Source organism: Ambystoma mexicanum, chromosome 5q (assembly GCF_040938575.1).
Source record: "Ambystoma mexicanum isolate Mex_15411 chromosome 5q, UKY_AmexF1_1, whole genome shotgun sequence".
NCBI lineage: Eukaryota > Metazoa > Chordata > Amphibia > Caudata > Ambystomatidae > Ambystoma > Ambystoma mexicanum.
In genome coordinates, this window is record NC_090933.1 from 752,316,667 (window position 1) to 752,331,762 (window position 15,096).

Sequence of the window (15,096 nt, forward strand, 5' to 3'; positions counted from 1 at the left end):
TTTCCTCTAGTTAACACCATTTTACCTTTGTGTGAGTTTACTTTTTGGATGGATGATTCAAATGATGATTGCCTCGGCAAGTGGAAGAAAATGTAGATGCTACATTTCACCATAGAAAAAGTAATGTACCATTCGAAAGGAGACAGCCTTACTGCCTTCATTCTAAAGTTGGAATATGCCTGTGAATGAATATGATGTTCCAGCTTTCAATTAAAAAAAAGTGACAGTTGAGATTAAGTTGTTGGGACTGGAATTTTCTGACCTGGGTTTGCAAAATCATGGCATTCCATTTCCATTTTTTTTTAAAGTCTGAAGTTGTTTTTACTGTGAGCTCAACTGTTGCCAGTAAACAGATACAAAAGATGCCATTCAAGGGCTGACTCATATCGCTGACCCTTTCGCCTGAAGTCATTGTTTCAGCTACTTAAATCCATCTGTTTGTAATAGCCCCAAGCATTAGTCTGCAATGATACCTTTATGTCAAAATGATGTATCCCTTTCAACCAAGATTTGCCAGATTCTTGGCTGGCATGAATAGTTTCCCAGGTACAGCGTAAAAATAACTCCACAAAAATGAAGAACACTTCAAATTCAGCTTTTACTGAAAATTAGTAAGGTAAAAACAAAAAGAAACAAAGAAAGCAAAAATATTATTCATGAAAAAGATATAAAATACAACAGAACAAAAAGTAAAACAATCACTTCTCATCAGGAGCAGAATGGTTTAGAACAGACGAGGAAAGTTGGAAAGGTGTATGGAGGTCATTGGCCATTGCACCCATTTTGAGAAGGGTTACTGAGTTGACTGACAGGAGTTACAAAATTTGTTTGGACATATTTTACTTTTATAAACACAGTTAACATAATACATTGATTTATTTTTACATTCCCCATTTAAAATGCCCTTATTTTTATTGTTTACATTGGTTTCAGTGTAAAATAGTTAATTTTGCCTCTACCTTTTTACTGCTTCAGTTTCAATCTGGGATGCTATTTCTGGGGCATTATAACATAGACCTGTTTTCCAAAGCTGTTACGAAACTATGGCACACTCTTCTCTGGATTCATTGTACAAGTCATTCCTATACCAATAGTTTTTGAATCTGGCAGGTTTTTAAGTGTTTAGTAATAAGCTCCTTAGTGCTGTGTTTTCTTTTCGTTTTCTGTACAAGTTATTTCATGATGTGCTGGATATTTTTTAATAAACAAACATCAAAGTCTTAAATCATATGTCTTATTCTTTCAGTTCTACCAGTGTCCTTATTGTAACTACAACAGTAAAGACCCAAACCGCATCCAGATGCATATTCTATCACAACATTCCGTACAGCCTGTCATATGCTGTCCTCTCTGTCAGGATGTGCTCAGCAACAAAATGCATCTCCAACTCCATCTGACCCACTTGCACAGTGTGTCTCCGGATTGTGTGGAAAAGCTGCTAATGACAGTAAGTATATGAACACCAGTTTAGAGTGGCACTCAGTAATATGACTAGACAGGCAGAGTATTTATGCTTGTGTTTTAGAGTAATAATTTGGGTAGGTTTTAATTAAATTGGGCCTCATTACGACCCCGGGCGGTAACCATGGCGCTATGTGCGCCATGGTTGCCACTGGTAAACTACCTTTTCCGCCATGGTGAATGGCTGAATTACTGCCCCATTCCAAGGTTTGCGGGGGCGGTAATTCCCCATTCACCATGGCCCTTCCCCATTCCCATTTGAGCCCCCATAGGGCTGAATGGGGAAGGCAGTAATTACGGACCCGCAAAGGGACCTCGGAATTGGGCAGTAAGGGATTACCGGTACCGGTAATCCCTTTCCCCCAGGGTCGTAATGAGGCCCATTGTATATATTATCTGTGTACTAGTCTACAGTGAATTCCACTATAGTTCACATCGCAGGCTCTGTTCTTCGATCAATGATCTTTAGGAAGATGGTACTGTGGTATAACCTCTATGTCAGTTCTGAACCATTTTGGAGGCAAACGGTAGAGGTGTAATAAGAAAGATGTAGCCCCCACCACGCCCAAGTCAACCTCCTTTGAAGCTTCCAAGAATAAAAAGAAAGTGAGTGTGATCTAGTATCTAGTTTTCAGGGCAGAGGAAAGTTTGAGACATTTACCAAAGCGGGTCAGTTTTGAGTTCTTTCAGTGAGCAAGTGGGTGCAGGTTCCAAAGCCCGGCACCTACCTGGGAATCTCCAGTACCAATTAGTTGATGTTTTAGAACGCAGTGTTTACACCAATGAGAGGAGCAAGGCCAATCCTACAGAGAAGAGCTAAAGGTGTAATTAGTTATTTCTCTATACTTGGAGAGAGTGTTTAGGAGAAATATGTTTGAGGTCACTTTAAATTAAGTCCTGGTCATCCGTTTGCCTCTGCTTCCTTATGTTTATTAAAAAAGGAAAGGCATACTTAATGGGTAGAGCTGCGTTGTGATTTGAGGGAAGCAGAACTGCATTGGAGTGTACGTGCAGTGTTTTCCCAGCTTTACCAATAGTGGACGTGGAAATGAATGCATAACCACAACAGTATTTTTCCAGCTTGTACAGTTCCACTGTTGAATACAGTAGACAGCACATCCTGGGTTCATTAGTTAACACACCTTTAATTTTGGTCATGCCTATGCCATATATTACTTGTAAAAGGAATAACATATCTGTTGAAAAAGGAGTAAGTCATTTCATCTTCACCTTCAAGCTCCACCACTTGCTATTTTAACTCCTATAATTATTATATTGCACTTAAAATACCTTCCGAAAATGTACATTAATATTATGGTAAGTAAAGTTTATTTTGACATTAAAATATCACAACTTCTAACAATGTTTTATCACTCAACTTTGCAGGTTTCAGGCCCAGATGTAATGATACCCAATAGCTTGCTGTTGCCCACTGCTGCTTCAGAAAAGCCAGATCATGACACCTCTCTAACAATTAAATCGGAGGGATCTGGAAAGACTTCAGGTACATAAATTGCAATATTCTCTGGCAATGTTTTATAGCTGTATACACAGTATTGATGGTTCAGAGGCATCACATTTATGTTCATGTTTGCACTGTCAGCAAAACCTTGAGGAACTTGCCATTATGGCTTAAGCACAGCACAGGGTTTTAACTGACCAATTCTAATGCAAAATCAATGTGTGGATCTAACCCTCACAGTTCCTATCCCCTAAAATGTGCACATGGTGTTCTAAGGGGTTAAAATATCCAGATTGGCCTGTTTACAATCACCTTCTAGTAAATAAGTATAACATCTTTGTTGTTACCATAACAAAGGGGAAACAAAACAAAAAAGGACAAATGTGTTTATATTTTTTAGAGAGTTGCAAACATGACCAGTGTGCATTTCTGGCATACAACCCCCTCCTGAATGTTGTTAGTAAAAGGATTTCCAAGTGTGCAAGCTGCCCATATAACCATTTCCTTGCCTGTGAGTCTGTTTTGAGGCATATTCACTTCCAGTTCACACCCATTCTCTGCACTTTGGCTGTCTGGCTGAGTTGCCCCCCACTGCTGACCTTTGGGCAAACTGATATTGTTATTATTATTATTATTATTATTATTATTATTATTATTATTATTATTATTATTATTATTATTATTATCATTATTAGGGTATTTATTGAGCTAGGACCTTGCTTTGAGAGCTGGTGTTCTCATTTGTTGGGTTGAAAGTTTCCACCCATGCTCCTCGGTCTTGTGAGGTGTTTTACTGTGTCATAATGTGCTGTAGAAAGCATGCCATAGTCTCATGGCAACAGTGAAAGCATAGTAACATAACATGAGAGAAGGGTGCCGGTCTGTCACTGCAAACGGAAAGGTAGACTAATGGACATTATTTCCATACCTAACCTGTTTGGTCGCACATTCACCTCAGCCATTCATAGTCGAATGAACAGATCCTAAATAGGGAGCTCAGACTATAGAACACTAAGGCCCTCATTACGACCCTGGCGTTGGACCATGGTGCTAACAGCACCGTGGTCCATGCCGGTAACTTACCGACTCCGCCATGGCGGAATGGGGAATTACCGCCCCATTCCAAGGTTGGTGGGGCGGTAATTCCCCATGCCGCCATGGCCCTTCCCCATTCCCATTTTTGCCCCATAGGGCTCAATGGGAATGGGGAAGGCGCTAAGTATGGTGCCGCAAATTGCGGCACCGTACTTAGCACCAAGGTCCCTTTGCGGGTTGGTTTTTAACACCTGCAAAAAGCAACCCGCAAAGGGACCTCGTAATCAGGCGTTAAGGGTTTAACAGCGCCGCCACCTTTTACGGCGCCGTTAACCCCTTAACGCCTGGGTTGTAATGAGGGCCTAAGTATTACTACACTTTGTCCAAGTAAGGCACCACACTGTCTTTTAGTGAACTAAAATAAAGTTTAGCACACAATGACATTGAATACCTTTTTAATGATAACCTTTTTAACATAAGGTGCCGGGCCTTTGTAATTTTACTGTACCAGTTTAACGACTTCATTCCCTCACCATATGTTACCAACAACGTTCACCTTTTTACACTGTCTATTCTTGGTTATGCCACACTGTAGCTCAGGCTTAACAATAACAGAATTAATATTAATTAACCTGGCGAACAAAGTATAGAGACGCCCAGGCTCAGTGACAAAGACAGCCCATGCTAACATTAAAACAACACAATTCACCTTTATACACAATCTATTCTTGACAATGCCACTCTTGGCTCAGGCGTGACAGTCACAGGATTAACATTCTGTATACATAGTATGCAATGTAAATGAGACATCAAACATCCAGGATTGCCCAAGCACTATCTAGAGCCCCTCATGCATCCAGCATTGTATTATGTACTAACGTAAAATGCTCAAACTCTGTCTTAAAAAACAACCTAATTATCGCAACACATTAGGACATACCTTCTTCCTCCCTTTTGCAGAACCATGGTCTACCACAGGACTGATACAAACTCATGTTATCACAAAACCCTCTTCTCCCAGTGCATCCTTCCCCCCCCTGTGTTCATAGCATCTACTGTCTGTGTTTCCTCCCTCTTCCTCTCACTTACTTTCTTCCAGCCAACTAAGGTAATTGTAATTGGTTATTTATAACACGCTTAATACCCAGAGGTTTCTAAACGCAGACCTCAGGATTGAACATGTGCTGGTCCACATCGCCTTGCTTCCAAGGCGAGCGTGTTGCCCCTGAGCTATCCTCCAGAGACAGTTCTTTATACCGCAGTGGGTGGAGGACATAGTAACGCCACTCCATGTAGTAGCCTAGGCGTGGTGATATGGCACAGTATAAAAACATAGTACCATATCGTAACATTTGTGCTATAATACACTGGGAGAAGGAGCCACAATGTGGCTTTCTCATCACAGGTAGTAATTGACACAAACAAGCAAAGAAACAATTACGTTTAAGAATTGATGTTGGTTGTTTATTTTTTAGGCCAAACATTTTACATATTTTAAGGAAAAGAGTCCTGATGGCAAAAACTAGCAAGATGTTTCCAGGCTTTGCCCACCTAGGAGAACACTTCTTGCCTATGTAGGATTTTTAATTTATTGCATAGTTACATCCTTTTTGCTAGTGTGCAAGCTAACGCCATGTTCATTTTGCTTTTGTTTATGTGAAGTTTGTGTGAAGTTTTGCAGTGTGCATGGGCCCGTAAGCACCGAACACATTTTGTCTAACTACAAAGTACAGCTACAGAGATTTCCTGAAATAGTTAAGCTAGCAGAATTTGTAATGAATGAAGTAATCTTCACTTTACATCACTGTAACCTTGGCACAACAAAACCTTATTTTTGAAATTCCACACAAACATTTTCACTCACATTTTCTGGTGGAGGAGTGAAAAATATAAAAACGAACAGTTAATCTAATTTGAGATAATTTGTTGTAATATCTGAATCTACAAGCTAATCTCTGTTTTCTTTTATAGGTGACAGTCCGGTTGATGAAAAAAATACCCAAGCTCGGGAATCTCCAAAGACCTTCACAGACATTAAAACCGAGCTTCACAATACATCCAAGGAATCGGCTGACACAGTGGAATGGTGTAAGAACAGCAACAAGGATGCCAGGGGCTCAGAGTCACAGCAGGATCCGTTAAACGAACAGCAGAAGAGACAGCAACTCTCTGTTTCTGATCGCCATGTCTATAAATACCGTTGCAACCATTGTAGCTTGGCTTTTAAGACTATGCAGAAACTTCAGATACATTCCCAGTATCATGCTATTCGGGCTGCTACCATGTGTAGTCTTTGCCAGCGTAGCTTTCGTACATTCCTGGCTTTAAAAAAACACTTGGAAACGGGCCACCCTGAACTCAGTGACATTGAAATCCAGCAGCTGTATGCATCCCTGCCTGTGAATGGGGAACTCTGGACTGAAAGTGAGAGTATGGCGCAAGAGGATCACCCACTAGAACAGGAAATGGACCGAGAATATGAGGTGGACCAGGAAGGAAAAGTAAGTCCTGTCGGTAGTGACAGCAGCTCTATTCCAGATGACATGGGCTCAGAACCAAAGCGGACCTTACCTTTTAGAAAAGGGCCAAACTTTACAATGGAAAAATTCTTGGACCCCTCCCGTCCATACAAATGTACAGTTTGTAAAGAGTCCTTCACCCAAAAGAACATTCTCCTTGTCCATTATAATTCAGTGTCTCATTTACATAAACTCAAAAAGGTTTTGCAGGAAGCATCAAGTCCAGTCCCTCAAGAGACCAACAGCAACACTGATAACAAACCCTACAAATGCAGCATTTGCAATGTTGCCTATAGCCAAAGTTCTACATTAGAAATACATATGAGATCTGTTCTTCACCAAACTAAAGCAAGGGCTGCAAAACTAGAACCAAGTAGTAACGTTACGTCTGGTGGCTCTGCAGCAGCGAACATTAGTAGCCCTGGCCAAGGGGTACACGATTCTCTGAGCTTACCAGGAGTTAACAGCAAAGACACCCACATAGATGCCAAAGATTTAAACAAAAAACAAGCTTCTGAAGTTATTTCTTCTCAGCTTACACATCACCTATCGCAGTCACCAGCACAGCTTCAAATGCAAATACAGCATGAGCTGCAGCAGCAAGCTGCATTCTTTCAACCCCAGTTTTTAAACCCAGCATTCCTGCCGCACTTCCCAATGACACCTGAAGCACTAATGCAGTTTCAACAGCCACAGTTTCTTTTTCCTTTCTACATTCCTGGGACAGAATTTAGCCTGAATCCAGATTTGGGATTGCCGGGTTCTGCTGCATTTGGAATGCCTGGAATGGGCAGTATGGCTGGATCGCTGCTGGAAGATTTAAAGCTGCAGATACAGACGCAACACCAAGTTGGCCAAACTCAACTGCAGATACTGCAGCAACAAGCACAACAGTATCAAGCCTTGCAGCCCCAAATGCAGTCCCAGAAACAGCAGCACCAAGTAAGCAGGTTAATAAAACAAGAACACACAAGCATGCCTGGTGCAGAAAGTCAATTAATGAAGGATGCCCAGACGTACAAAGAAGCCGATGAGCTTCTAGAAAAACAAGAAAAGCCAAAGCAAGATTGTACAAGTGAAAATGAAACACTCAAGGAAAATAAAGAGGCTAAGAAACAAAAATCATCAGAACCACTCATTCCGCCACCTCGCATCGCTTCAGGTGCCCGAGGAAATGCAGCAAAAGCATTGTTAGAAAACTTTGGCTTTGAATTAGTCATCCAGTACAATGAAAACAGGCAAAAAGTACAGAAGAAAACCAAAAGTGGTGAATGTGAGAACACTGACAAGTTGGAGTGTGGAACATGCAGTAAACTATTTTCAAATATTTTAATTTTAAAGAGTCACCAAGAACATGTCCATGGACAGTTTTTTCCCCACGTAGAACTTGAAACGTTTGCTCGTCAATACAGAGAGGCATATGACAAACTTTATCCAATTGCACCTTCTTCACCAGAAACACCACCTCCTCCTCCCCCTCCCCCTCCTCCGCCACCTCCACCGCCGCCTCCGCCTCCAGCTCCCCCTCAATCCTCTTCAGCTGGCTCTGGAAAAATGCAAAGCCCTGCTCCTGCTCCTTTGCAAGCTCCACCCCCACCGACTCCTCCCCCACCTCCCCCTCCACCACCACCCCCTCCTCCCCCACCTCCACCCTCAGTTCCACCTCAAATACAACTACCTGTTTCACTAGATCTCCCTCTATTTCCTCCAATTATGATGCAGTCAATGCAGCATCCTTCTTTGCCACCTCAACTTGCTCTTCACCTGCCACCAATGGACGCTTTGTCCGCAGATCTTGCCCAACTTTGTCAGCAGCAACTAGGACTAGATCCAAATTTTCTGCGACATTCCCAGTTTAAACGTCCACGTACAAGAATAACAGATGATCAGTTGAAAATCCTGCGTAACTACTTTGATATCAATAATTCCCCAAATGAAGAACAAATTCAAGAAATGGCAGAAAAATCTGGCCTTTCCTTAAAGGTTATTAAGCACTGGTTTCGTAATACGCTTTTTAAAGAACGTCAAAGAAATAAAGACTCCCCATACAATTTTAGCAATCCTCCCATAACTGTACTGGAAGATATTAGAATTGAACCTCAGAACACATCTTTAGAACATTATCGATCTGATGCATCATTTGGCAAGCGGTCATCTAGAACTAGATTTACAGATTACCAGCTTAGGGTCTTGCAAGACTTTTTTGACACAAATGCTTATCCAAAGGATGATGAAATTGAACAACTATCAACCGTTCTGAACCTTCCTACAAGAGTTATTGTTGTATGGTTTCAAAATGCCCGTCAAAAAGCTCGCAAAACCTATGAAAATCAGGCTGACACTAAAGATACAGAAAAACGAGAATTAACAAATGAACGCTACATTCGAACTACAAACATGCAATATCAGTGTAAAAAATGCAGCGTTGTATTTCCACGGATTTTTGATTTGATAACTCATCAGAAAAAGCTTTGTTACAAAGATGAAGATGAAGACTGTCAAGATGAAAGCCAAACTGAGGACTCAATGGATGCATCAGATCAAATGATGTTAGGTCATTGTACTATTCCTGGCCAATCAGACTTATCAAAGACTTCAGCAACAACATCAGGAAACTCTGGTTCGGGTTCCAGCAGTCCTTTAATGGCATCACCAAAACGAGAATTTGGCAAAATGTCTCCAACTCCTGATCTAGCATCAGAAAAACCAAAGCAAGTGGAGGACGCTTCAAACTGTCAAGCAACTAAACCTGTACAGTCAACGTCGACCACTTCCTCTGATCAACAGCCTTCAGCGCCTCAGCAACAACACCAAAAACAATTATCCACTGCAGGAAGACCTCCTTCTGCATCTCACACAGCTACCATTACTTCAAATCCCTTGCCACTATCAATAAACTCCATGCAGAATAGTCTACCTCCTCATTTGCTACAATACCAATGTGATCAGTGTTCTGTTGCATTCCCCAATATAGAACTGTGGCAGGAACATCAACACATGCATTTCCTAGCTGCCCAAAACCAATTTATACACTCTCAATTTTTAGAAAGGCCTATGGACATGCCATACATGATATTTGATCCAAATAGCCCTCTAATGGCAGGACAGTTTCTTAACAGTTCCCTTGCTCAGATGCCCCCACATTCAAGCACCCCACATGCCCCAAACTCAACAACAGTTGGCCCACTTAAAAGAAAGTTAGATGACAAGGATGATAATAATTGCAGTGAAAAAGAGGGGGCTAATAGTGGCGAGGATCAACACAGAGATAAGAGATTAAGAACAACCATCACCCCAGAGCAGCTAGAAATACTTTATGAAAAATATCTTTTGGATTCTAATCCTACACGTAAAATGCTAGATCACATTGCACGAGAGGTTGGATTAAAAAAGAGAGTTGTACAGGTCTGGTTTCAGAACACACGAGCCAGGGAAAGGAAGGGGCAGTTTCGCGCAGTAGGGCCTGCACAGTCTCATAAAAGATGCCCTTTCTGTAGAGCACTTTTTAAAGCAAAGTCTGCTTTAGAAAGTCACATTCGCTCACGGCACTGGAATGAAGGAAAGCAGGCAGGTTACAGTCTGCCATCAAGCCCCTTAATATCAGCAGAAGATGGAGGAGATAGCCCCCAAAAATGTATGTTTTTTGATTATCCATCGTTTTCTTTATCGAAAATGGAACCATCAAGTGAAAATGAGTTTGCTTCTACTGCATCAACCCCTGTTAGTAAAACTGCAGATCTATCACCCAAAAATTTATTTAGCCCATCTTCCTTTAAAGTAGAGTGCAATGAAGACATTGAACATTTGAATGCCCCTCCTGCTGATATAGGGTTTGAGCATCATAAACCTGACTTTGATGAGACTTCCTCAATTAACACTGCCATTAGTGATGCCACAACAGATGAGGGTAACAATGAAATGGAAAGCAACACTGGCAGTTCAAGGGACATGAAATTGGTAGTATCGCCCAAAGAACCAAAAACACTGTTGAATGATACGTTGCCAAAAACAGCCACCACACCCACAAATGACAGTTGTGATGAAAAATATTTTTACTACTTAACAAGTCCATCTGTAAGTTTTAATGAAAAAGATAGTGACTATGACCAAAGCTTTTATATGAATGATGACTTTGATGATAATGCTGATCGCAGTGAGACATCAAGCATGGCTGACCCAAGTTCACCAAACTCATTTGGATCTAACAATCCTTATAAGTCCAAAAACAGTGATCGACCAGGTCACAAACGCTTTAGGACACAAATGAGCAATCTCCAGTTAAAGGTTCTGAAGGCTTGTTTTTGTGATTACCGGACTCCCACCATGCAGGAGTGTGAAATGCTAGGAAATGAAATTGGTTTGCCCAAGCGAGTTGTGCAGGTTTGGTTTCAGAATGCACGTGCAAAAGAAAAGAAATTCAAAATTAATATTGGTAAACCTTTCATGGTTAATCAAAATGGACCTGAAGGAACGCAACCCCACTGCTCCCTTTGTGGGCTAAAGTATTCAGCGCGCGTGTCCATAAGAGACCATATTTTTTCAAAACACCACATATCAAAAGTGAGAGAAGCTGTAGGAAGTCAACTTGATCGGGAAAAGGATTATTTAGCACCTACAACTGTTCGACAATTAATGGCACAGCAAGAACTGGATCGAATGAAAAAAGCAACAGATGTTCTAGGTTTAACAGTACAGCAGTCGAGCATGATGGATGGTGGTTCAATTCATGGGCTTAATCTGTCAGCAGCTTATCCTGCACTTCCTGGCCTTCCCCCAGTTCTGTTACCTGAAATGAACAACTCATCTAATTTAGCTGGCTTCCAACAAAATTCAAACAGTAAGTCATTGGGAGTGGATTTATGTTTAATTGTGAACGATTTGATTACTTTTAATATTCGTTTTTGTTATGTGAGATCTGTCTTCTAGTATGCATGAATGCAAATCCCTTCACAGTCAGTCAGATTGAATTAAAATTGCATTCATGGAATTGACAGGATGGTCTTTAAAAATCTAATAGGTATACCAAAGTCATGCAAGCTTTCATAAGTGCCATGTACTGACATTCACTTTCACTTTGTGCCACCGATGTAGGGAGGGTCAGCTGTAGCGGTTTCTGATACCCCTTATAGATCACGATGTAGGGCCATTCTTCCATTTGTTGCCATTATATTCTCATTGTGCGAGCAGACCTTATAGTTGAAAATCAACCAATGCCCACATTAGAGGCCATTGCCTTTTGCTTAAGACATACAAATAGGGCAATTGTTAATTATCCTGTGAAAAAGCCTTCTGAAATGTTCACTAACCATCACTGAATTGTTCAAGTTGTCATTATCTAACATTGACCATCGAGAAATCACACCATTTCTAGACAGTTATTTTTCAAATATGTTGGTGTTACATCAATACATGTGAGATCTACAGGTCAGCGATATACTTTAAGGCAGAGGGCACCCCTAAGTAATTATTGGCCACCTTCACCTGAGTAACTACCTGACAGTTCCCACCCCTTTAGAGAACATTGATTAAATGCTGCTAGTCCTATAGAAGTGATGATGTATCCAAAGTAAATACATCTTCACAGACTGTTCAGTTACATTGCATGCCATTGCTTGGCACAATACAATCTGCTGTATATAGTTTACAGGACACTTTCTTTGTTCCTTCCCATTTTGCTATGCCAAAAACAGAAGGAAGAACTACTTGTGGAACATTGGCAGGCATAATGCAAGAGGATTTTAGACACTCTTATATCATTAGACAAAACATGTTCCTATATCTGTTAATACATTCTCTCACTCTATGCATGTATAACTATTTTGTTTTGTATTTATTTGGTTTTGGGAAAAGCAGCTCCTGATTTTTAAGTCTCTGCATTGTGTGCAAAATATGTTACAAAGCGCTACGGTATACATCTTGCTCGTTAAATTGTGACTACACTCTGTTTACATTCACAAGTTGTTCCTTTACATTTGTGAATGAACACAGGCATGCAGGATTGTGATTCAGAAATAGGAGGGCCAATTGTGTTTTTCCGATTGCTCTCTGCTTATCATTTGGGCAGCTGCCATCTTGAGGACGGGTACTATGTATTTGCAGTTCTTTTTCTGTTCAAGGTCACCAATTATGGGATTTTGTATGGCTGGAATTTCTATAGGAGCTGAGCATTTCTGATAAGAAAAAAACAGGTAGAAGTCCAAAAAATGCTCTCAAGTACAATGATCTTCTTGACAATCATGAGAATGCTGATCCTTTAATCTCAGAACCTTCCTAACTCCTGAAGAAGTTGGGAGAAAAAATGCTTTTAGCTTTGTTTGCCTTCCATTTTGAATGTAAAGCCTGGTCAAATGGCCAAAATGAGTGTACTTTATTGATCACTATGCTTCATTGTTGCTATTTACAGATTTAATTTTCACTAGGTATAGTAAAATGCATTGATCTGCATTCAGCCTCTGCTATAAATACTTTCTTTCCTCAAGGTAAAACCCAGTGGGTTCACCCCGGTGCACAGCATGTGCACAGTACTAGAAAAGATCTTCAAAGCCAATACCCAATGAATGAACAGCTGTCTCATCGACCTCTCTCTGAGCCTGTGGAGTGGGTCATGACACCTTTGAGTGGGGATTGAGCATACTCAAAAGGCTGTGAGCAGCCCATAGTTCACACACTCTTTTGGGTGTTCTTGTCCCCGCCACCACTTTCCAAATGGCGTATGCAGACTTTCCTGGTGCGGAGCAAGGATGCAAAACTCTCTGCACTGCTTGGCTCGAAGCTGATATATAAAGGGGGCTATACCGCCTTATCGCTCTTACTTACTATATTTGCACGTATTGCAGATATAATATTGTTAAAGGAGATGGGCAGGGAAATATTTTCCTGAAATATAAAGTAATGTGACTGTCATGTATGTATTGATATTGTAAGTCATTTGGAGTGGATACATTACCAAAAATGTGGTTGTTTTGCTACGGGGCAAATTTAACGATTCACTGTATGTTTTATATAGTTACTGTGTATGTCTGGAAATTATTTCCCTTTTGAGATATTTAATTGTGTTGGTCCTCTGCTGTCAGACTCACACACTTTCATAAGGTTATATTTTAACCTCTACAATGTCCCTAATAACTATCAGAAGGGTTGTTGCTCTTGTTAAAATGTGGTTGTCGTATGTAATTATAGTATTAATAATAAAATATCAATAATTTTATATAGCCCTTCGTGTAGGATTCCTCCAGCTCCTAAGCACTCTGCCAATAGCTATTAAGATCAACAGTGGTTCTATTATTTTGTAAAGGCTATATCTAATCTTAATATTATTTTCGTCTGTTTGCAATGTTTGTATGTCTAAAAAATTACATATTTTATTATGCTCTCTGAACATTTGACAAAAGTATGGAAACAATATTTGCTGCAATTCATTTCTAAAGACAGTCTTCTCTAATGTTTCATTAATTTATATTAGAAGAAATACTTATCACACTGTTGTCTCACAACTTTCAGATTGTCGATTAACAATAATGGAAACTAACACTGTCCAAGCTAGCAACCATCCTTTTCCTAAGTATTTGTTTATTCTCATTTATTTTCACCCTAATCACAAGTAGACAAAAAGTCCCCTTTTCATTGTTTTGATAGGGTTGCTTTGTTAACTGAAAATATTCAATACAATAAAGAAAAGAAAAAAGTAGAACGTATATATTGATTTACTATGTCTATTGATACCTGACTTAGGTCAACTAAAATAGATGAGTTAAAAAGATAGTGCTGTTTAGTTCTTAAATTTGATTAAAATAGTGCATGCCTGGGCACCAATCGATTTGAATGCTCATCAAGTTGAATAGAGCAACCCAAAAACATAGTAAATGTGTACAAACGCTATTCTTAGTGTGCTTTCGGAAATGTTGCTAAGTAACACTGATTGAAATCTTTCAACAGCATTTTCTAATGCAGATTTCAGGGAATTAAGTTATTATCACACCACTATGATATGTTTACGATGAGTAATATAATTATGGTACTGCAATGTCGATCACGTATGTAGCACACACATGATCCTGTATTAAATTGATCATGTATGAAATATTTATTCTATTACATTTTTAATATATAATTTAGTCATACTGCTTTTCAATAATTTGCATTTATATACAGCAAAGTTTGTAAAATCCTGTTTCCCAAGAAATCTAGCCATCATGTTCAAATCTGTGTACATATGCATAGAGCGTAAAAAATAAATGGCAAGCCTTTAATCGTGGTTAAAGTAAAAAAAGAACTTCAAGGTGATAGCATTTCATCTGTCATTTGGATGCACAACTGATTCAAGTGTTGAGCAACTAACATTTGTTTATTTAAAAGTGGAATAACAACATTGACTTTTGAAAATCACATTTAAAGGCAGTGGTGCGATGCCACACATGACACTCTAATATTGTGTGACTGTTGGCATGTGTGTTTGGACACTTGTGCCACCTTGCCAAAACCTGCATAATCTCTAATAAGTGAACATGCAAGCACCAGAGGCTTTGACATTTCTGTTTCTAAAATGCTGGGATATAAATTTGAAATGTCCCATTCATCTCTGATGTTGTGGGCTTTCAACAATTTCTTAAAGGGAGCCCT

General features: G+C 39.9%; 1 protein-coding gene across 6 annotated transcripts in view; it reads left to right on the forward strand.

Moving 5' to 3' along the window:
• The window catches only part of ZFHX4 (zinc finger homeobox 4), a 193,672-nt gene that overhangs the window by 172,886 nt on the left and 5,690 nt on the right, over positions 1-15,096 (forward strand). For all 6 annotated transcript variants that reach the window (XM_069621230.1, XM_069621231.1, XM_069621229.1 and 3 more), the window contains 3 exons: positions 1,247-1,447; positions 2,848-2,965; positions 5,930-11,314. In XM_069621230.1, coding sequence (XP_069477331.1) covers positions 1,247-1,447; positions 2,848-2,965; positions 5,930-11,314 — 5,704 coding nt within the window. The remainder of the gene's footprint in view (positions 1-1,246; positions 1,448-2,847; positions 2,966-5,929; positions 11,315-15,096) is intronic.